At 41.0% G+C, this 22951-nt stretch overlaps 1 protein-coding gene and 1 long non-coding RNA gene across 7 annotated transcripts in view; one reads left to right on the forward strand and one right to left on the reverse strand.

The window, feature by feature from the left end:
- Positions 1 to 7262, reverse strand: part of LOC309340242 (organic solute transporter subunit alpha-like) — a 28728-nt gene extending 21466 nt beyond the window's left edge. For 4 of the 6 annotated variants that reach the window (XM_081858913.1, XM_081858911.1, XM_081858912.1 and 1 more), the window contains exons 1-4: positions 6424 to 7262; positions 3166 to 3317; positions 1855 to 1928; positions 204 to 362 (exon numbers count right to left, since the gene is read on the reverse strand). In XM_081858913.1, the coding sequence (XP_081715039.1) occupies positions 204 to 362; positions 1855 to 1928; positions 3166 to 3317; positions 6424 to 6505 (467 nt within the window). In that variant the 5' untranslated portion in view covers positions 6506 to 7262. The remainder of the gene's footprint in view (positions 1 to 203; positions 363 to 1854; positions 1929 to 3165; positions 3318 to 6423) is intronic. The other 2 variants (XM_081858910.1, XM_081858909.1) reach the window with 1 other exon arrangement.
- Positions 7263 to 8005: 743 nt separating this feature from the next.
- Positions 8006 to 15178, forward strand: LOC309340266. The gene is made up of 3 exons (XR_014155910.1): positions 8006 to 8528; positions 9377 to 9439; positions 14592 to 15178. It is a non-coding gene; the product is annotated as an uncharacterized lncRNA (long non-coding RNA).
- The last annotated feature ends 7773 nt before the right edge of the window (positions 15179 to 22951 follow it).

The following is a 22951-nucleotide window of genomic DNA, read 5'->3' on the forward strand; positions in this document are numbered from 1 at the left end:
GGTATGCTACCTTGGGTTCCAGAACGGAAGGAAGGTGGTATGTCAGTGTAAGAAAACTGAGGTGAGTGTGCTGACTTTAAACCACACCCTTTCCCTTTAACAATAACAACACTCTGATTATACCAAAGCCTTTCCAACTCAAATGTTTTGCAGATTTCCCTCCCTTCACCTTCAGAACTGGTTGGTTTTATAGAGAAACTCACCTATTGATGCGTATATGTGGGAGGCAAAGGCAACAGCAGCAGCAGGGGCCTGTGCTTATCTTGAAGTGGTCATTCTCAAAGTGCCTGAGGAATAGTTTTTGACCCCCACATTCTTTAATCATCATGAGCAGGAACTTGTGGATGACAATAGCAAAAAATCTATGGGAAGGAGGGAAAGGCACCTACATGTTAATATTTACACGGCTGCTCTCCTTTCTATGCATTTGTCACACATGACTGTCATGGCTGCAGGCTTGAGCTCAGAAGAGGGAGAGCTGGCTGAGGCCAGGTCTACTGTTCTGCTAGCTGAGGAATTGGAGAAGGCTGCTGATGCTGGTGGATTGGAGCCTGAGCCTGAGCAGGGACCCTCACAGGGGCTGTCCCCCAGTTTTGACTTGCCTGGGGAATTGAGTGCTTCTCACAGTAGCATAGCTGCTCAACAGGGCACCACTCAGAAGGTTACAAACAGAGAGAGTTGGCCCTTTAAGAGCCACAGTCTTCAGGCCTAAAGGATGGAGCCTGGAAGAAGTGGACTCATAAGACCTCAGTTCACCTTCAGCCTTTGTTGGCGCAAGTTGTTGTTGTTCACTTGGAGCTATCCATGGTGCAGTAACTACTGGGATGCCTTGAGTTGCCATTCCCTGAAAACCCTACCGTATTTTTTGCTCTATAAGACTCACTTTTTCCCTCCTAAAAAGTAAGGGGAAATGTGTGTGCGTCTTATGGAGCGAAGGCAGGCTGCGCAGCTATCCCAGAAGCCAGAACAGCAAGAGGGATTGCTGCTTTCACTGCGCAGTGATCCCTCTTGCTGTTCTGGCTTCTGAGATTCAGAATATTTTTTTTCTTGTTTTCCTCCTCCAAAAACGAGGTGCCTCTTGTAGTCTGGTGCGTCTTATAGAGCGAAAAATACAGTACCTTGTTTTTGAAAGAGTGAGACAACTTTGTTTTAGGAGAAATAGCGGGGGGGGGGGGCAATTTAAATATTCCCTTCCTCAGGGCCACTGCATCAGTCTAATTTGCATCCCCCACAGCTGCTTTTGGGTTGTTGTTTTCTTTTTTTAAAAAAAAGAACAAAAAGTCAAAGGATGCAAACTATTTTCTCTTCCTTTACAGTAATTGTTACAGCTGACAAGCCTCATCACACAGATCTACAACTTGGGTTATTTTCCTATATTGGTGTACAGTACTTCTTTTCAGCAGTTTTTTGTTGTTGTTAAAAAAAAGAAACTGCAATGTGCCATTTAGAAAAGACTGGTGAAATGCCACTCACAGGTCAGAATCTTGCTCTATAGAGTACGTTTGAGAAATCAAAGGGGCTCTGCTGTTTCAATCCAGCTGCCAGTCAAAGGAGTCTGTGGACTTTTAAAGTGCACAAACTAAAGAATACATCCCCCCCCCACACATTTAACATTCCATTCTTTTATCTAGTCGGTGCCATTATTAGTTTCTACACTATCATCAAAGTCTGAGTTAACAGTATATTCTCCTCATGCAAAAAAACACAAAAAAACTGATAAAGGATTCTATTTTAACAAAAGGGCTGTTCCTACAAATACATGATAACTATTTGTCTCCTTAATGCTGGAAACATTTTGCCTAAAAATGGAAACAGACGGGTAAATGCATATCTAAAAAGATAGAGAAAACATACACTGCTGCAGTGAAATCTGTAAACATTGTTGAGCGAGGAATCCACATCCCAATACATGACGTAGTGGCAATCACCTGGAAAGAGAGAGGAACATTCAGGGCAAAACCTGTTTATTAACTAAGTAGATTTGGGGGCAGGGGGCGGGGGAATCTATTATCTTCTCAATGAATATCCCTTCAGTTCAGATTTAGACACAATTCAATATTATCTAGTCTCTAGTTAGGCATCAGATCAGAACATCAGAACATCAGAGCTCTTTCTAAAGAACTTTTCCTTTAGAAAACATCAGATGGAGAAGCCCTACCTGGGGAAGTCAAGTATCCAAGTGGCATCATAGGAAGTGGCATTGTAAGTTATCACACTATTTGTCCAAGTAGGCCAGTATTGTCTACTCTGATTGGCAGCAGTAATCCAGAGTCATTGGCTATTCATTGTTTTAAATCAGGGGTGGGAAGCCTATTTCAGCCTGAGGGCCACCTTCCCATGTGCGCAGGCTTCTGAGTGCTGCATGCCAGTGTTGGGTGTGGTAAAAGTGGATGTGGCCAGACACACCATTCTCTGTTTTCCATCCATCCAGGCAAGCAAGCAAGAGATATTAACACACTTCAAGAGCACTTTCCAGCCACATGAAATCACGGAAAGAGAGCTGAGAGCAGCGCCAGTGAGAGATATTGCCTGGGTGTGTGTCGCTTGGGCAGAGTCTTAGCAGCTGGGTAGAGAGGCCTGGAGGGCCACATTTGGCCCCTGGGTCTGATGGTTCCCCACTCCAGTTTTAGCTGAAGATGCCAGGGATTGGACCTGAGAATTTCTGCATGCAAATAATGTACGCTACTGCCTGTCCCTAAGAGGAAGGCATTGCCAGAGACCCAGTAATAGGGTCATCTCTGGATGCCCTTACGTGAGTACTAAGAAGGTTTTCCATGCTTAGTGTAAAATAATAATAATAATAATAATAATAATAATAATAATAATAATAATAATAATAATTTATATCCCGCCCATCTGACCGGGTTACCCTAGCCACTCTGGGTGGCTTACAACATATATAAAAACACAACAGAACATTAAATATTAAAAAAGAAAATATCCTATACAAGCAACAAACAAACCAAGAAATCAATAGAAAACAACACAACAACAACAACTAGTTTACTGTTATACTCAAATTAAAATAACCGCCAACCCCAAGTAAACATATAACCCACACCAAACCGACAAAACAAAACAGAGGAACCAAAATTAGAACTCTAAAACATTTAAAAACATTTTAGCCAGTTGCCTCAACCCAACTAATTTATTTATTCAACTTACTGGAGCAGCTGCATTTATCCAAATAAAAATGGATCTTTTAGAGGGTGGGATTTTGCGGTAGATATAGAAAACTTCCTCCACAAACACCAGGTCAGCAGTCAGTGTCATTAAAGTCAGGATAGCAAAGAGCAATATTCCTGTCAAATCAAGGCCTGAAAGGATAAAGAGTTGTGGCAAATTTAAACAACAAGCTGCAGCACATAAAGAAATGGAATACTTCAGCCTAGTAAAAGCAAGCAAGGTAAGCATATTCTTAATTCACAATCCAGGGCCTTAGAATCCATATTGGTATGGCTACAAGTTAACTATTCCCTTAGTAGACCGATTGACCATGGCAGAGTGTGTGTGTGTGTGTGTGTGTGTGTGTGTGTGTGTGTCTAGCTGGTCTTAGCTGAAACTGGGGATAAAGGCTTGTTTGTCATCCAGACTTCTGAACAGTCATATCTTGGATCCTGAACGCCTTGGTACTCAAATGTTTTGACTCCTGAACGCCGCAAACCCGGAAGTGAGCGTTCTGGTTTGCAAACGTTCTTTGGAACCCGAGTGTCTGGCGGAGCTTCCGGGGCTTCTGATTGGCTGCAGGAACGTCCTGCAGCCAATCAGAAGCCGCACTTTGGTTTCCAAACGTTTTGGAAGTCGAATGGCCTTCTGGAACGGATTCCATTGGACTTCCTAGGTACAGCTGTATTAGGTATTTTTTTCTCCTGGTAGGGCTCATTTCCAGTTTCAGAGCCCCACCTCTAGGGGGAAAAACAGTTGAGGCATTGCTGTTACAGGGTGGAAAGGATTTAGAAACCCATATTACATACTCCATTATCAGTATGTATTAATACAAGAATGTGGGAAGAGGCTAAACAATCAAGTTCCATAAAGGAAGAACAAGGAAGTATTAGTAGTGGCAAAACACTGCAGCAGTGCAGCAATGCATTGTGGAACTTAGGTAGAAGTTAGGTCTTCACTCTATGGCTACAGAATGAGTACATAACTAGGGGTAGGACCACACAGCAACTACAGAACACTACAAAAGCAGCCATGGCCATCTTAGGCCCACATTTAATAAACAAGCGCAGTTCCCCCACATTTATCACATGGTACATTGGCTGCCTGAATTCACTCCCCCTTTCTTGGAGCTTTTCTGGCCAAAAATGTTCACATTAATGAAGCACCACGCCTATTTGTTTTTGTTTTTTAAGTGCTTAAAATCACAAACACAGTTTTTTAATTTTAACGAGTAATTTAAAAAAAAAAAAAGGAATAAAATTTGGTATAATCAGGAATAGTAGACTATGTACCTGTTTGGGTGCATGTGCAAAATAATTCAGTAACAAGTAGATAGATAGATTGATAGACAGACATACAGACAGATGTACACTCTCCTCCCCACACCTTAAGCAATAAACTGCTGTCAAAGAGAGTCATAGTTCTCTTGTATTGCTAGTTAGCTGTGTCAATTACATCTAGAATCAGGAACAATTGTTCTACACAGTCATAATTATATCTGGGATTTGCTGTATGATATCTGTAAATTCATTGATGCAAATTCTTATCCATGGTAAGCTTCTGCATCAATCGAATCATACCTTCTTCCTTCATTGCTTGGGGCTTTATATTTTTCCATTTCGCTGCGGTTTGGAACTTTGCCACCACTAAAATATGAGCTATTGGCTCTCTCCTAATCTGTGATATCTCTTCCTAGTCAGTAACACCCATCAAGATTGTTATGGAACCAAAGGGCAATCCCACATCTTTTTAACAGGATGTTTTGTGAATGACCTTAAAAAAAAAAAAAGATTGCTTTGACACTGATTAATTGGCAGTAAACTGTGACTGTGACTCCAGATAAACAGACCCAGGAAAAATGCAGCCCTCCCAGAAACCACCCCAATGTTGCTCACAGCATTGCAGAACCTAATAAGTTCAGCTCATTAAAAAATAAATAAATGGGCGGGCGAGTCTAAGTGCAGGTGTCCCGCACTGAGGCTAGTTGTGCCTTTAGTGTCTATACACAACTACACATTCATTCCTGTACTACTGTCATATCATAGTTCAATAAGTTTTAAACTTTCCCTTTCCCTTGACATTCTCTGTGTCCACATGACCCCATACTTGAGAACAGCAGGAAAGCTTTGACACTTAATTTCTAGCAGGTGGAACTGCTCATACAATGCAAAGGCAGAGGCACTGTGGGAAGTGCCTGTTTTGATCCACACACCTAAAGTTCCCCATTTCTGATCAGTAGGTATTGTGTCAGTTGCTCATTCCCCTGAGAACAGTGACTAATAAATAGCATTATCATACATATTGCCCATTCCGCATTTGTTTCGAATGGCAGCACCTGCACTCCGGAACTCCTTGCCTATTGAAATCAATCAGGCACCTCCACTGTACTCTTTTTTTGTGCCTGCTAAAAATATTCCTGTTTAGAGAGCCAGCGTTGTGTAGTGGTTAAGAGCGGTGGTCTCGTAATCTGGGGAACCGGGTTTGCGTCTCCGCTCCTCCACATGCAGCTGCTGGGTACCTTGGGCCAGTCACACTTCTTTGAAGTTTCTCAGCCCCACTCATCTCACAGAGTGTTTGTTGTGGGGGAGGAAGGGAAAGGAAAATGTTAGCCGCTTTGAGACTCCTGAAGGGGAGTGAAAGGCGGGATATCAAATCCAAACTCTTCTTAAACTAGCTTACCCAGATGCTTAGAAAGTTGAGGTGATTTTAATCTGTTTTAGTATTTTAACTTTTGTTTTATGTTTTAAAGTATGGTTGAAATTTTTATTTTATTTTATCATTTTATCATTTTGTAAATTGCTGTGCGTGGGGTTTTTTTACAATCAAGCAGTATATACATTTTATGAAATAAATAAAATAATATTATCATAATCATCAACAATCATACAATCATATATCTGTTTGGAATTCTTCCTGCACGAGCCCTGCTAGAAAGAAGCATCTTTGTGTTTTTGTGGTTGAAACTCTTTTTAATTTTAAAGTTACAGGTGAATAAATTTGCCATTCAAAGTCATTATGCATTCATCAACACTAGATTAAGTTTGCCTTTAAGCCTTTCTGATGAACATTAATGTGTCCTCCTCATTTCAAATGCCATTTAAAAAGTAGGTCAGTCCAGAACAACAGTGAAAGAAAAAGCTTCTCATTAACACCCACACCCACACCCACACCCCAGTTTGATTAATCTGTAAAAAAAAAAACCCCAAAAAGGATTTATTCACACAGACTTACGTTGTTCTCAACAGTGAATAAACTTACTTTCTAATATTACTTGTGAGTATGGACGTTCATTTGCAGAACAGACAGGATCCAATGTCCCATTATTTCCCGCTTCTTCCATTTTAGGAACTTTCTTCAGGGACACTTTCCCTTCTTTTCTCTCTAGCCCTCCCTGTTCAGATTCTTTTCTTTCTCTGAGTGCTGCAGCTGCAAGGAAGACTGGGACCAGCTTTCTGCTAGTTCCCTTTTGTTCTTCCAGTCAAGCTCTGCTGGCTGAGGTGACAGGCACGTCTGAAATCAGTGAAACACTGACTGTCCAAATGCTCTGCTACTTTCCTTCCACAGTTCCACAAGATAAGAAGCGGCAAAACAATAGTCAGGTGAGACACAGAGATCTGGCACTAGCAGCCAGGTCCTATGAGGTCAAATAGAGAAAGAGACAGGGCGATGTGAGACTGAAAGGGCTGTCTCTTCTGGCCAGGATGTTTGGTATGCCACACCTTTTCCACCAACTGTTACCAGCTTCATTGCCCTCAGCAGGGTGCAATGTTGTAAACCACAACCTGTTCTCATGGTACACAGTAACATGTGAAATGGTTCTGTATAAAAGATGACATTGTGCTTTGAACGTTTCCTTTTGCTGAGCCTTAACAATTGAACAATATACTGTACCATGCAGAAGGGTGTTGCTGGGTTGTTGTTTTTTTGCAAGTGATACTATTACAGTATTTGTTGTTGTAAGTGGGAAAGACTGAGCAATAAATCAAAGGTGTACTACGTGGTTTTCAGATAATCTCGGCCCAGGAAACCCACTTTTTCACATCAACCCGTCTGCACGTGTGCCATCCCTGCACATCTACAATATAATCCCAATGCTTTGCAGAGGACCCTAATCTTAGAATATGTTCCATATTCCATTCTTACTGGAATGCACCTAAACATTTCTACAGCTATGCAGTGCCAGGGGAGAAATGGCTAATGTCAGACAAGTTGCCTTTTCAGGAAAGTTGCTCATCATTATAGCTCTTTTCACTGAGAAACTGACAATAAGGAACCACACTGGTTTCCCCAGAACACAGTTTGAAAACCACTGTTATAGCTACTATAGATTTAATGTTCAAATTCTTGCTAAAGGAAATGGATAAACGGATTTGGCTGTTGTACACCTGATGTGCAAGGGAGCCTGTTTATTTGTGGAGAAGCTTTCCTGCTACAGCAAGCTATTCATAATAGGGCCACTTGCTAAATCAAAATGTTTGCATACAAGCCACTCTACCTCTTCGCAGCCACTGCATGTGAGCACAGGCAACGTCCAATTTATACGAGGGAGGGGGTTACGTTCCAAGGCTCCACATGTTTAAGTGAAATCGCATATATTTGAAACACCATTGAAAAAACCTGCAAACTCCCCATTCCGACCCTGCCCTGCCCCCATTCTGCCTCTTTTTGTGACTTTTTAGGTCACTTCCGGGTTCAGAGCAATGTGCACATGTGCAATCGCACACATATTGGACATGCCTAAAACAGTTGCTTCCTGTATTATGAAGGGGAAAGCCTTGATTAATAAGTGTTTGTGTGTGTACAGGCATACCTGAGCATAAGATGTTCCACGAGAATCATGGCCTTATCATGTAAAACCTAAACACAAAAAAGAAGGCTTATATGGTGAAATTTCTGTATAGAAGAGCAATAACAGAGAAATGTTCCACTTCAATGCATGATCACATAGGCCTGAATAAGATGATTCATTTCAGCTAGCACCCAGCATCGAATTTCATATATGCTTAGAATATTACTTAGAAAGTTGAGGTAATTTGAATCTATTTTAGTATTTTAACTTTGTATGTTTAAAGTAGGGTTGTGAATTTTTCTTGTTCTCACGGTTTTATCTTTTGTTAAACACTTTGAGGTTTTCTACAATCAAGTGGAGTTCATTTTTTATGAGACAAAGAACAAAATAAATAAATACATGTAAATACAGGAGGCAAATAAGCCTAAATAAGGCTGCAATGGTATACACACAAACCTGGCTCGGAGTATGTCCCTTTGGACTCAATGCGACTTACTTTGAGGAGCCAGCATAGAATTGCCCTGTTAAATATTCTGAAGCATACTCCATTGTGTTCAATGGGACTTCCAACCAGGTGAGTATAAGATTTCCACATTAGAATTCATTTAGATTTATGAAATAATTAAGCATGCATTAAAAAAATTCCCTCTAGAATCAAAGAGACTTCTTCTGACTTGAGATATGTTCTTTAGTTACTATATATACAGACAGACACCCACCCACCCACACCTGTTAGCAGAAAAGCTATTCTGGTGTGTGGCGATTGACCTTTTCAACTACGCAGCCTTTCCTGATTGGGTTTAGGTGCTTAGCAGCATTAGGTATTTATATGGTCCTCATATCTGATGTAGCAAAGTACATTCTCTAGATAGTAAACCTTGATAACATCTCAGACTTTAGATAAGTTCAATATTTTTCTTTCTGCATCGAAGATTTCCGGGTGCCTCTAGGTCCTTGTGGAATTGGAGAAGCTGAGTCTGCAACATGTATCTTTTTATGTTGTCTGTTTTGCACCCTGATTAGATCAGAGTTATTGTTAGATTTAAGGAAATCCTCAAATAAGTTAATTGGAAGATGTCAGATTGGGTTTGGTTTTGCTCTGTGCCTCCTTGAGTGCTTCTGGAGGGATGTAAGTTTGAATTGTTCTAGTGTATCTCATTTGCCTGGTTGAGGAGGGGATGGAGATTTTTGCCTGTCTGGAATGAAGCCTTTTGTACAAAGATGCACATCCATTGCTGCACAAAGTTTTGCCAATGGCTTTTCACACTGCTGGTATGGGGCCCCTGGAAGGGGATATGGTCCTCATGCTAAAAAAAAAAAGTTCCCTGCCCCTGATTTAAATTATGGTAATTATTTCTACATACCTATAGTAATCATTTTAAAATTTGTCCTCCTTTGTCCTCTTTCTTGACCACCCTAAAGACAAATCAGCTAAGAGTGAGAGTGGGGAACAGACATGGAATGCAGAAGGAGAGAGACTTGAAGGTTAGTATTATTATTATCATCCTCCTCCTCATTATTATTAAATTTGTATACCACCCTCTATCTGCAGGTCTCAGGGTGGTTCAAAACGTAAAAACACAATGTAATAACACAAAATACATAATAAAAATAAAAACAAGAAAAAACCCAGTAATTTCCCCCTCCCCAACACACTGCCTGGTTCCTAAAGGTATATAATGAAGGCGCCAGCCAAACCTCCCTGGGCAGAGCATTCCACAAATGAGAAGCCACTGCAGAGAAGGTCCATTCTTGTGATGCCACCCTCCAGACCTCTTGTGGAAGAGGCACACAAAGAAGGACCTCAGAAGATGATCTCCAGTAGGTTAATATAGAGAAAGGAAGTTATTGAGGTAGACCCGTATGGAAATGGCCTCTTGACATTTGCAGGCAGAGAAATTGTGGGTCCCATTTCACCCTGTTTCTTCAGGGGGAAGGAGAAATTCTCCAATAGTTCCTCAGGGGTGGCATTCACCATTAGCAGTGACAATAGCACAGTTTCTTTTGCTCTTCCTAAGATTTTATTTTGTTATTGTTCTTTCAATGCTGCTACAAGTGGTAGTAGCAGCTCTATTGGCAGCCTGGCCACCATTTTGTATTCCCCACAATGCCATGGGCCTAGCATTATTCTGGGGCATTGTGGAGGAGAAAATGCCAGTCAGAATATTGGTGCCCTTCTTGGGGCTGGGAGAAGTAAGAAAAAGTAAATATCCAAAATGTTCTTTAGGGAATGACTTGTGACAAATTTTGGGTCAGCTCTAATCAGAGCAGAGACAGCCTTGGAGAAGGCACACACTCCAGGCTGGGAAATATATGCCATGGAGAGAATATTTTGGCTGCTTAAAGGGCCTTTGAAGAGGCGAATCAGAGTTCCATCACTCCAAGAAGTAGTGATGGATAATGATGGTGGCATCATCAGGTAGGCGACTGCAGGACTGAATTTTCCAAATGCTTTTATTCAAACTGAATTAGTCAAAATGAGGGAAGTATTGTTTACACCGTAGCAAAGAGACTGATTCCTCAGCTGATTGGAACTCTGTTTTGACATTATTTGGATGGTAGTCAACCAAGTATTACTCACAGCAGACTTAGTGAAATTTATGGGCCGACTTAGTCATGTTCATTATTTCAGTGGGTTTATTCTGAGTAAAACTTAGGTGAATACCACCCTTTGGTTCCTAATTTTTACCTACTGGATAATGTATTTTCCCCTTCTATCTGGAAATTGCCACAAATGCCTATCTGATATTCAGTCCCTTAACTCATTTTAAAGGGTATGCATTAATGTCAAATGGAATGTTTTTAATCAACATATCAAACCCTAGGAATCTGGATTCCACAGGAGACATCTGTATTTTAGCATGAAATAATGAGAATTAATATAGGAGTTCCAGGACCAAGAAATAAAAAAATTAATACCCGATAAGCAACTTCACATGTATTTTTTTTACTGCACAAAATACAACATCTGTAGTTGTGCATTTCTTATGTGTCTGGTTATGCACACAACCCTGTAATAGGACTCTTAATAGCAGTGGTTTCAAATGCATAAGTTCTACCTTATCCTAATGTAAATCTTAGAACACTGCCATTATGCTGCCAGCAGCGTTAATGTACAAGGTCCCTCCAAAGTGATGCATTAAGTAAACTGGGTGGAAATCCACAAAGTAAGTAATGGAAAATCATTTGAATTGGAAAAAGCATTGACCTTCATATCAGCCTTTGCGATTCCATTGTATCTCAAAGCAGCTGTTTTCTTCTACATGCAGCTATTCTGTTTGTTGCCATTCAAAATATTTCATCTTCTTGAAATGCTCATTGTCAAAAATATTGTGTAGAAATGCATTAAGCATGGAACTTGGCTCCTCAAACTGGAGGCAAAACAGACTTTTAGCATGAGGCCGGTGCCTGCTGCAAGATACAGAAAGGCCTGTGAGCACATGCATAGCATTTCTATACATGTGAAGGGAATTTTCAAATTTTATTATCTGCTGGAAATTGTCATGTGCTGTTTTGGAAGATCACACCATGCAATTGGAATGGGAAGACTCAGTGGGGTAGCGTGGGTTGTCAGCACCCGGGGCAAGGCAAGTAATTTGCGCCCCCTAACCCGTGGATTTGCGCCCCCTGACCCGTGGATTTGCCCTAACCCCCGAAGTTGCGCCCGGTGCGGCCGGCCCTCCCTGCACCCCCCACGCTACGCCACTGGGAAGACTGAAAACCGTCATGCACAGAGTTGCAAGCAATTGTTCTTCAGCAATAATGGAAGGGAAAGAAGTATGAAACCAATAGGTTAGGTGCGCAGAGCCTTTGGACTTCCAGATGTTGAACTACAGATCCCATCATCCCTGGACATTGGCCAGGCTCGCCAGGGCTCATGGGAGATGCAGTTCAGCAGCACCCACAGGTTCCCTACATCTGCAATTGGTAATCAAAGGTCCCCAAAACTTTTCAAACAAGACATTGTCGCATGGGAATGATTTTAAAAGCTATCAATTTAGGACATCTTATAAAATGTTTATAGCCATCTTCTGAACTGATAAGCATTCCAAACAACTCATAAAGAAACACATATATTTCATCAATATGAGAAAAAACAAAGAAGGCAAATGCAGAATATTAGAATCACAATTCTTCATATAACAAATAGTATATTTTAGGAAGTGTCCAACTGGACCATATGTCAACAAAAATGAACATACCAGTAAGAAGAGCCTGCTGGATCAGGCCAATGACCCATCTAGTCTAGCATGTTGTTCTCATAATAGCCAACCAGATGCCTGTAAGAAACCTGCAAACAGAACCTGAGCACAAGAGTTTTCTACCCTGCCCTGTGATTTCCAGCAACTGGTATTCATAAGCATTTACTGGCTCCAATCGTGGAGGCAAAACATAGCCATAATGGCTAGTAGCTGTTGATAGTTTATCCTCCCTGAGTGAGCCATCCAGGTTAGTGGTCATCACTGCTGGTGTGGGAACAAGTTCCATAGTTTAACTATGGGCTGCATGAAGCAGGTGGCGCTGTGGTCTAAACCACCAATCCTCTTGGGCTTTCTGATCATAAAGTTGGCAGTGAGCCCTCATTGCTTTGTCCCAGCTCCTGCCAACCTAGCAGTCTGAAAGCATGCCAGCATGAGTATCTAAATAGCTACTGCTGCAGCGGGAAGGTAACTGACGTTTCTGTGCTCTCTGGCACTTGTCACGGTGTCCTGTTGCACCAGAAGCGGTTTAGCCATGCTGGCCACATGACCCAGAAAAGCTGTCTGCGGACAAATGCCGGCTCCCTTGTCCTGAAAATGGAGATGAAATCTGCACCCCATAGTCAAATTCAACTGGACTTAAACATCCAGGGGTCCTTTACTTTTACGTTTTGCATGAAGAAGTAGTTCCTTTTGTCTGTCCTGAATCGTCCAACTTTATTCTCCAGGACAGATTCTAGAGACGTTTCGCCGCAAACCACAAAAATGAAAGCCCACCCCCCACCTTTGGTACTGTGTGATTGCTTTGGACCATCTAGTTGGATTAATTTAGACATCTGGCCATGCAAAAAGGAGGCCACTTGCCATTGCCATTCTGTCTTGACCTTACTTCTGGAGTGCCTTGCTACAGTAGACTCCTCAGGCAAGCCAGAAAACAACAGAGATGCCAGTGGAGGTTGACTCTGTGGCAGAAATGAGTGCCTTTTACTCTGCCAGAGTGCCAGAACATTTGAAATCCCAAAAATGTCAATGGGATATCTGCGCTAAAGGGCAGTTTAGCAACTGAACGAGCAGATAAATAAATGGCTTTGTTGCCTGATCATTTTGCCCCTTAGGGTGACTTGCTCCATGCTGTTATCATGGCCATAAAACACTGTTGTGAATGAAAATATCCCATTGATTTAAATACCTTGCAGATTCCCAATGACCCTTGGTTTCTGCTTGTGTATATGTCCCTTGTTCCCTCTCCCATAATGTGTCTGGGATGAAAGCCCTGTTCTGTCTGTCTTCCATTGCCTTTTCTTTCCAGTGGCACCTATAATAACCTCTTTGCTTTATCTGTACCCTCTCAGTCATAATGTTGTCCTTCTCCTGCTTACTTGTTCCCCGATTACCACTGAATTCACATGCTATCTGATAAGTGCAGGTATCTTCTTTTCTCCCTTGTAAAAAAAATTGGAAGCAGAAAGTGTTCCTAATTCTGTCAAGAAAATGACTTTCGATCCCCCTCCCTTGCATATTATTCTCGTGAGGGTCAGATGTGAATCGATTTCTGACGTGGGTTTTTTTCATGGCTGTAAAGTGGTAAAATGTGGAGTGCTTTGAAGTTAGAAATGTAATTGTGGAGACATAAAAATTGTATCTATAGCCATCACAGAGATATTTATCTCAAGATGACTGTCTCAGTGTCCTTCAGAGCAATAACTGCAACAGCCGAGAACATAACAGAGGGAGCTGAAATGTTATGACTCATTTACTTCTAACAAGTCTAATACACTTCAGTGAAAACGTATTGCACATGACATAAGGGACTCTCTGATATACTGGAACAAGCTTCAAAGGCCATTGAAATAAAATACCAGCCATTACTACTGCTCAAATATTCTTCAGTGTCTAAATTAGGCCACCAATACCAAAGATTGTAATTGCGTTATTCTCTCTGATTCCTTGTCGCTCAGAGAAATGTCTATGTTTTGCACACTCTTTTGTCCAGGAGCAGTGAGGTAGATAAACCAGGCTCATAAAACATGTTATTTTTTATTGTCATGTGCAACATTACTATTGCAATGACATTTAAGATGTTAAACTTTAAATGCATAAAAATATCTGTAATGGCTTCCTCTGTCTATGACAGGGAATTCAGAGGAAGGCGTTCAGGACGCAATGCAGAAAGTCTTTGTGAATGGGGAAGCGGTGGACAATTAATACTGTGTAAACATTGCTGGCATAGATTGTCTTTTTCTCAGTTTGGATCAAAGCTGGTTTTGGGGGGGGAAACACATCAAAAATGCAGCATCGATAGATATGGATTGGGAATAATGTCATATGTACTCCGCTTCCCAAACCAGTTGTGGGAGTGCACTGGATGAAGTGTAAACAGAAGAGGGTACACAGCTTAATTAACCTAAAATGGGGGGTCTCTCTCTTTCTCACTACAGTATGTACTTGGAAATAGGTGCAATACTCCCAGGTGTGCCATCCACGGGCCATCACTCTGGACACGACCAACCAGCAGCAATGGACACAGGAAGCAGCCTTAATTGAGATGAAGTGATTTGCCCTTCTACTCCAGTATTGTTTGGCTACCCGCAGTGGCTCTCCCCAGAGTCTTGGGCAAAAAGCCTTCCCATCACTTCCTTTTTGGTCCTTCTACCTGGAGATGTCATGGATCGAACCTGGGGGCTTCTGCATGCAAAATGTAGGTGCTCTACCACTGAGCTATGGTGCCTTCTCTGGCAACGTAAGCTGCCTCTGCTTGGCAAGGTAAGCCATCTTCATATCGAAGCCATTAATTCAGCTCTCAGTCATCTGATCGTGCTTGCATCTTGAACCTCCCGCTCAGGTTAATGGTTTTAAATTCACAGGATCCCAAGGATGCTCTGTTGGTCAGCCTCTCACCATCTTCACAGGACTGATTTTTCCTGGTCCCTGTGGAAAAGCCCAAAAAGTTGTCCTGTTTTTCAATTTGTAGTGCAAACAAAGCCTTTGGTTTAGTCACCTGTTTCAGTTAGTCCTGCCACACCCAAACTCTCAGTGTCTCTCCCTTTTGTAGCTTTTTGTCCTTGTCCTCCCCTTAATTTGTCAAACATATTGTATGTGTGTGCGTCCATGCATTTGTATACACACACATACACTCTACAATTAATAAAAGATCATTAAATACAGACCATAATCACAAGATTATTTAAAGAAATGTTTCTTTTAAAATGCAATTCCCTTTTATGGCGAAAGTCCTAGAGATGCTGTAGCACATTCAAACACACACACACACACACACACACACACACACGGGTTTAAATGTGTTAAGAGTAATCACGGAAACTGTCACAGAGCTTAAGGGGGGGGGTGTTTGCCCAAATCAGGGTTCTATTCTTTGGCAGAAAGCAATACTGTAGTTTAAATTAGTGTGGTGCAGCTGAACCCTTATTTAAAATGTGTTCCACTGACATTGCACGAAGAGGGTGTCTTTGTTTAATAGCGCTGGCAGAACAGCACATTTTCCGCCGAAACCCGTTGGAGTTTAGACCTTTTAATAGAAAGTGACAATTTAAATTGCCATGATGGTGGCCTAATGGTGCTTAAAACTATTACTAGCTGATGCTACAGTTGGCTCCAGACCAGTTTGTAAACGCTCAAGAAAAAGGTAGATGGGAGTGGGCAATTAAGCGATGAATAATTAGTCATTCCTTTGTTCTCGACTATAATACCATTAGTCAAAGATGAACTCATTTGCCTGTACTGTTAATTCCATTGTAGCTCTGGGCTAGTTAACTCTCAGGGCAAGGAAACCTGACCATTGGTCAGCACTTCCCCACCCCCACCCCATGCTTTCCCTTTCAGTGGACTGCCTGCAGTCTCTCTCACCCCTCCCCTTTTCTTGGCACATAAAATAGTATCAGTTTGTGCCATTTATTTGCTCGAGGTCTGGCCCAGCTACTGTTAAAAGACTTGTTGGCACTCCTGCTATTTCCCATTCAGGATGGCAGGAAATATAGGATGGGGGCACAAGGCAGTTTATATTTTAAGAAAAAGTCTTACAGTACAGTGGTACCTCTGGTTGCGAACAGGATCCGTTCCGGAGCCCCGTTCACAACCTGAAAGGAACGCAACCTGCATCTGCACGTTTGCTCACGCGCGGGTTGCAATTCGCCACTTCTGTGCATGCGTGTGATGTCATTTTGTGCGTCTGCGCATGCGTGAGCGGCGAAACGCGGAAGTAACCCTTTCCAGTACTTCCAGGTCGCCGCGGGATGCAACCTGAAAATGCGCAACCTGAAGCAAACGTAACATGAGGTATGACTGTAGTAGGGTGCGCAAGGAAACATTATGTTCTTGGAGAGGCAGTCAGTGCAAGCACATCAGAATTTTTGCTCCTGGCTGCCAAAGCAATCAGAAATGCTTATATGAAGTATGAAGTCCTTTACAGCCGTTCTTCACTGTATGCATAATGAAGCTATGCTACTCTGCTGTAACGGATTCATTTCGTTTATACCTTGTACCATTCTGCACTTATTGGTGAGTTTCTCAACAAGTGCCAATTTCCAGACCTTATTATACCAATTCGTCAAAGAGGCTCCTTCCATATATATTTCCGGTGCCTAGTTACAACGGTCTTTGCTGTGAAAAATAGTCGGTGGTTTAAAGCTTACACCTGCATTTTCCCCACCGAAAAGATTTAACAAAGCCAGTTCTGGGAATTTAGCCACCTTTTGTCCAGCAATTTTGTGGATTTCATTAAACATTCATCCCAAAATTTACCTAGCTTCCTACACGTCAACCACATTGTTGGAATGAGCTCCACTGCAGAACTTTTAGCCCTTAAGAAAAACAGTGTCTATCACCTCAAGTTTGAGATTTTGCTTTGGTATCAAGCTTGGATATATTTCAGTAGTTATATATATTACAGGAACTACACACACACACTCTCTCTCACACACATTATATATATGGTACAACTGCGGCCTTTATGAGCCTTTAACGGCACAAACACATTGCTAACTACCATGCTTGTGGCAGGCAGCACAGTCTACTTCATGCGCATCTGGAATGAGCTGAAAGTCAGGCATCCAATAATTTTTTTTAGGCATACAGGTAATTTGCCTGAATCCTATGAACAGGGTCAGGAAAATTAACATATAACGGGCCATAAAAGGCACAGGATAGGCATAGAGAAAACTGTTCTTTAAATCCAATTTGCACATCTATTTTATTTAATTAATGCTAAAAAATAAGTGTTCAGAATCAATTATGCATATTAAATATTTGATTATATGTGGTTTAATCAATTTAATATGCTAATAGAATACAGGCTTTAAACAAAACTGGAATTTACATCAGATATTTGAGTAGCAACAAATACTTAGTAGAGGGAACAAAGGGAACAAAGGTTACTGTGGTTAGATTATCATGCAGAACGGTCAACAAATCCCCACTTCTTCTATCTTTGATGTCCTGCCCAACTCTGCTCAGATCTCTTTAGACCATGCCCAAATTTTATCTGTAGCCATGGGAGATTAAAGTAATATCGAAGGATGGAAGACTACCAAAAACTTTTTTTGAATTGACTGACAATATGGATTTGATTGACATTTGGAGAACAAAGAATCCCCTTGAAAGAGAGGGAACCTTCTTTTCTGAAGCCAAAATGACCTGGACTAGAATTGACCAAATATGGGTTACTAGGGGACTGGCACCAAAGATAAAAAAAGTGGAAATCTGCCCAAAAACATGCTCTGACCATAACGCTGTGAAGATGGAAATGAACCAAACAACAGCTGGTACCTTCAGATGGAGAATGAATGACACCCTATTCAGAGACAAAGAATTCTGTAAAACGGCCCAAAAAACATTGAGAGACTATTTTGAGATTAACCTGAAGACCAATGTTGAAAAAAGAGTAATCTGGGACGCAAGCAAAGCGGTTATGAGAGGGTTCTTGATACAACAAAATGCAATAAAAAAGAGAAGCCAAAATGTGAAAAAGGATAAGATTTTGGAAAAGATAAAAGAAGGAGAAAAGAAATTAAGATCAAAACCAAAGTCTCAGGAGATCTTGAGAGAAATTAAATTATATCAGGTCCAGTATATGGAATTGATGAACCAAGAAATAGAATGGAAAATTAAACAAATGAGACAGAAGACCTTTGAATCCGCCGATAAATGTGGTAAATTCTTGGCTTGGCAATTGAAGAAGAGACAAAAACTGAATACAGTGACAAATTTGGAAGTAGATGGAAAGAACATCTATAACCCAACTGAAATCAGAAGCTGTTTCCAGAGATATTTTAAACAATTGTATGCACAAGGGCCACAAAAAGACTCTGATATAGAACAATTTTTGGAGAAAAATGGATTGAAGGAAATTTCGAGTGAGGGTAAAGTACTTTTGAATCAGAAAATAACAGAACATGAAATAGAGAGTGCCATTCAAAGTATGCAACTGGGCAAATCTCCGGGGCCTGATGGACTGACTTCCAAATATTACAAAGCTTTAAAGGAATGGATACTACAACCTTTAAAGGAAGTATGTAACGAGATTCTTGAGGGGGAAAAGGCACCTGATACGTGGAAAGAGGCCTACATCACGCTTATACCAAAGACAGAGACTGAGAAGACCCAACTTAAGAACTACCGCCCAATTTCTTTATTAAATGTGGATTACAAAATCTTTGCTGACATTTTAGCTAGAAGATTGAAAAAGGTATTGATGGGGGAGATTCATAGTGACCAAGCAGGCTTTCTCCCGAGAAGACATTTATCAGATAATGTAAGGAATATAATAGACATTTTGGAGATGTTAGAAGTTAATATAAACACAAAAGCTGTTTTGATATTTGTGGACGCGGAGAAAGCCTTTGACAATATTTCTTGGACCTTTATGAAGAAGAATCTCCATGGTATGGGGGTAGGCCAAGGGTTTGAAAACGGTATAGGCGCAATATATTCTGAACAAAAGGCTAAGCTTATAGTGAACAATGTGATTACGGAAGAACTTAAAATTGAGAAAGGGACACGTCAGGGATGCCCAATCTCCCCGTTACTCTTTATTTCGGTCCTGGAGGTTTTGTTAAATATGATAAGAAAGGACCAGCTGGTTAAAGGGGTTCAGGTCGGAGCGAAACAATATAAATTGAGGGCTTTTGCAGATGATTTGGTACTTACATTACAAGAGCCAGAATCTAGTACTAAAAGAGTTTTGGAACTGATGCAAGAATTTGGTCAAATGGCAGGGTTTAAATTAAATAAGTTAAAAACTAAGGTATTAGAGAAAAATTTAACAGAGATTGAGAAAGAGAAGTTTCAGAATGAGACAGGTTTAACTGTGGTTAAGAGTGTAAAATATTTGGGGATCAACATGACAGCTAAAAATATGAACTTATTTAAAGATAACTACGAGAAATGTTGGAAACAAGTGAAAAAAGACTTAGAAATCTGGTCAAACCTAAAGCTTTCCTTGTCTGGTCGAATAGCAGTTATAAAGATGAATGTATTGCCTAGAATGTTGTTTTTGTTTCAAACTTTGCAAATTGTGGACAAGATGGACTGTTTTAAGGGTTGGCAGCAAGACATTTCTAAATTTATCTGGCAGGGCAAAAAACCCAGGATAAAATTTAAGATTTTAACTGATGCAAAGGAAAGAGGGGGATTTGCCCTGCCGGATTTGAAACTTTATTATGAATCAGCAGCTTTCTGCTGGTTAAAGGACTGGCTGCTTCTCGAGAATACAGACATTTTGGATTTGGAAGGATTTAACAATTTTTTTGGGTGGCATGCATATTTGTGGTATGACAAGTTTAAGGTGCACAAAGGTTTTAAAAACCATATTGTCAGGAAAGCATTATACAATGTCTGGACTAAATACAAAGATTTGCTGGAGAACAAAACTCCAAGGTGGCTGTCACCAATGGAGGCAAAAGCTTTGAAAAAACTTAATATGGAGACCAAATGGCCAAAATATTGTGAAATTCTAGAACAGGAGGGTGATAAGTAGAAGTTGCAGAGTTTTGAGAATCTAAAAGATAAAGTGCGAGACTGGCTTCATTATTATCAAATATTGGAGGTCTATAAGTTGGATAGGAAAATGGGCTTTCAGGTGGAAAAATCAAAACTGGAAACAGAGTTGCTAGAATCCAATACTAAGAATTTGTCAAAAATGTATAACTTGCTGTTGAAATGGAATACACAGGATGAAACAGTTAAATCAGCTATGATTAAGTGGGCTCAAGATATTGGTCATAACATTATGTTTGCTGACTGGGAAAGGTTGTGGACCACCGGCATGAAATTCACGGCATGTAATGCCTTGAGAGAGAATATTATGAAAATGATCTATAGGTGGTACATGACCCCAGTCAAGCTTGCAAAAATTTACCACTTATCAGATAACAAATGTTGGAAATGCAAAGAAAATGAAGGTACATTCTTTCACCTCTGGTGGACATGCCCAAGGATTAAGGCTTTCTGGGAAACGATATATAATGAAATGAAAAAGGTATTTAAATATACCTTCCTGAAGAAACTAGAGGCCTTTCTCCTGGGTATGGTAAGCCATGTGGTGTTAAAGAAGGACAGAACTTTTTTATGTATGCTACTACAGCAGCAAGGATTCTCATCGCAAAGTACTGGAAGACACCAGATCTACCCACTCTGGAAGAATGGCAGATGAAGATGACAGAATACATGGGACTGGCAGAGATGACTGGCAGAATCCGAGATCAGGACAAAGAGACAGTGGAAGAAGATTGGAAGAAGTTTAAAGACTACCTTAATAAACATTCCAAAATTAATGAAGGCTAAAAGATATGGGTTTAAAAATTAGTGGTTTGCAGGGGAATTGATTTAAGGAAAAAGAATAGAATTAATAAAAACTATGGGAAATGTGGGAATGGATTTGCTGATAAGATAAATGAGATTAGAATACAGAAGGGGGAGGTGTGAGGAGGTCGGTGAAATTAGGATTAGAAATTTTGGTTTGAACTTATACTTGTTTTTTATTTGTTTGTTTGTTTGTTTGTTGATGTTTTTATTGTCTTTTGTGTTTATATGTGTTATTTAAAACTTTAATAAATATCATTTTTTTTTTAAAAAAAAGGAAGATTAATATATGCTTCCCCCCCCCCAAAAAAGGAGCTGGCTATTTTTGCCTCCGTTTTCAAATCTGGACTTCCCTGCCCAAAACTGGGCACAATAATTCACAGGGCACATTTTCTGACTCAAGTAAGATACCGTACTTTTCCATGTAGAAGACTAGGTTTAAGACTAGGTCTGCGTCAATGGCTGGTGTTGATCGGCTGATGCTGTGATAATTGGGGTGGCGATTGACAGCTTCTGCTGGTGAGGGGACAGACGTGAGATGGTTTTTTTGACACGTGCAGATGAGCGGTTTTCGGCAATCCCCCCCAGAGCTAACCCCCCCCCCAAAGCTCAACAACTCTGAGCCATCTTCCCCCATTTTCTTAAATTTGAGTTCCCCAAAATAGGGGGCGTCTTCTACATGGGGGTGTCTAATACACGGAAAAGTATGGTAAGTACATTTTTAAATACTGCCACACTCATGAAAATAGTCAAACTTCAGTAGAGTCAGAATCACCTAGGAGCTATTTAATGTGAGACTGCCATCTTTCTGGCTATTTGTTACAGTGGTACCTCGGGTTACAGACGCTTCAGGTTACAGACTCCACTAACCCAGAAAAAGTACCTTGGGTTAAGTACTTTGCTTCAGGATGACAACAGAAATCGCATGGCGGCAGCGGGAGGCTCCATTAGCTAAAGTGGTACCTCAGGTTAAGAACAGTTTCAAGTTAAGAACGGACCTCCAGAACGATTTAAGTTCTTAACCCGAGGTACCACTGTATTGCAATGCATGTGGTTGTGTTTCCCTCATTATCCATCGTGAGCCTCTGACATGGCTCCCACAGGTCCACACTCTAACCATTACGCCACACTTGCTCATTAAAAAGAAACCCAGTGCATCTCACCATTGTAGGGGAAATGGTCCTGTGTGCCTCCTCAGTCTGTGGTGCTGTGTCGGTGGGCAAATTCAGTGCCCCTCTTTTTCTCCCTTCTTACGGTTCTTTAGCTTTAAACTAGACCTTGGACTGACAGGCCTACAAACAGAAGATTCCTTCACTGAAGAACATGCTCACTAGGGCATGGCCACCCTACTACCTACAGCAAGTCCCATTGAAGTCAATGGGATTTATTTCTACAGGGTTCTGCTGCATGCGCTATCGTTAAATGGAAATCTCTCCTAGGTTTTATATGATAAAATGCCATTATCCTAACAGTTATTTGGGAGCATGTTTCAAATACAGTGGTACCTCGGGTTACATACGCTTCAGGTTACAGACTCCGCTAACCCAGAAATAGTGCTTCAGGTTAAGAACTTTGCTTCAGGATGAGAACAGAAATCGTGCTCTGGCGGCACGGCAGCAGCAGGAGGCCCCATTAGCTAAAGTGGTGCTTCACGTTAAGAACAGTTTCAGGTTAAGAACGGACCTCCGGACCGAATTAAGTACTTAACCCGAGGTACCACTGTCAATGGCATCAGGGAAGGCCAAATGAGTCTTCTTCACACAAACAGCAGCTGAAATGGGAAGCTTTTGATAGGGGCATGCTAAAATGTCCACAATGACTTAAAACTAAATAAAGGAAGCTGGCACAAGAGCAAAGGACCCTTGGTGCATATTTTTGTGCTGATACACACTGCATTGTGCTCAGAGACATGTGAAAATGTTATGAAGTAGACAGTTCTTTAAACAGCATTATGACAATATCTGCTTTTCCAAACAAAAACAAG

The sequence above is a fragment of the Podarcis erhardii genome (assembly GCF_964252035.2).
Source record: "Podarcis erhardii genome assembly, chromosome: 4".
Classification (NCBI taxonomy): Eukaryota; Metazoa; Chordata; class Lepidosauria; order Squamata; family Lacertidae; genus Podarcis; species Podarcis erhardii.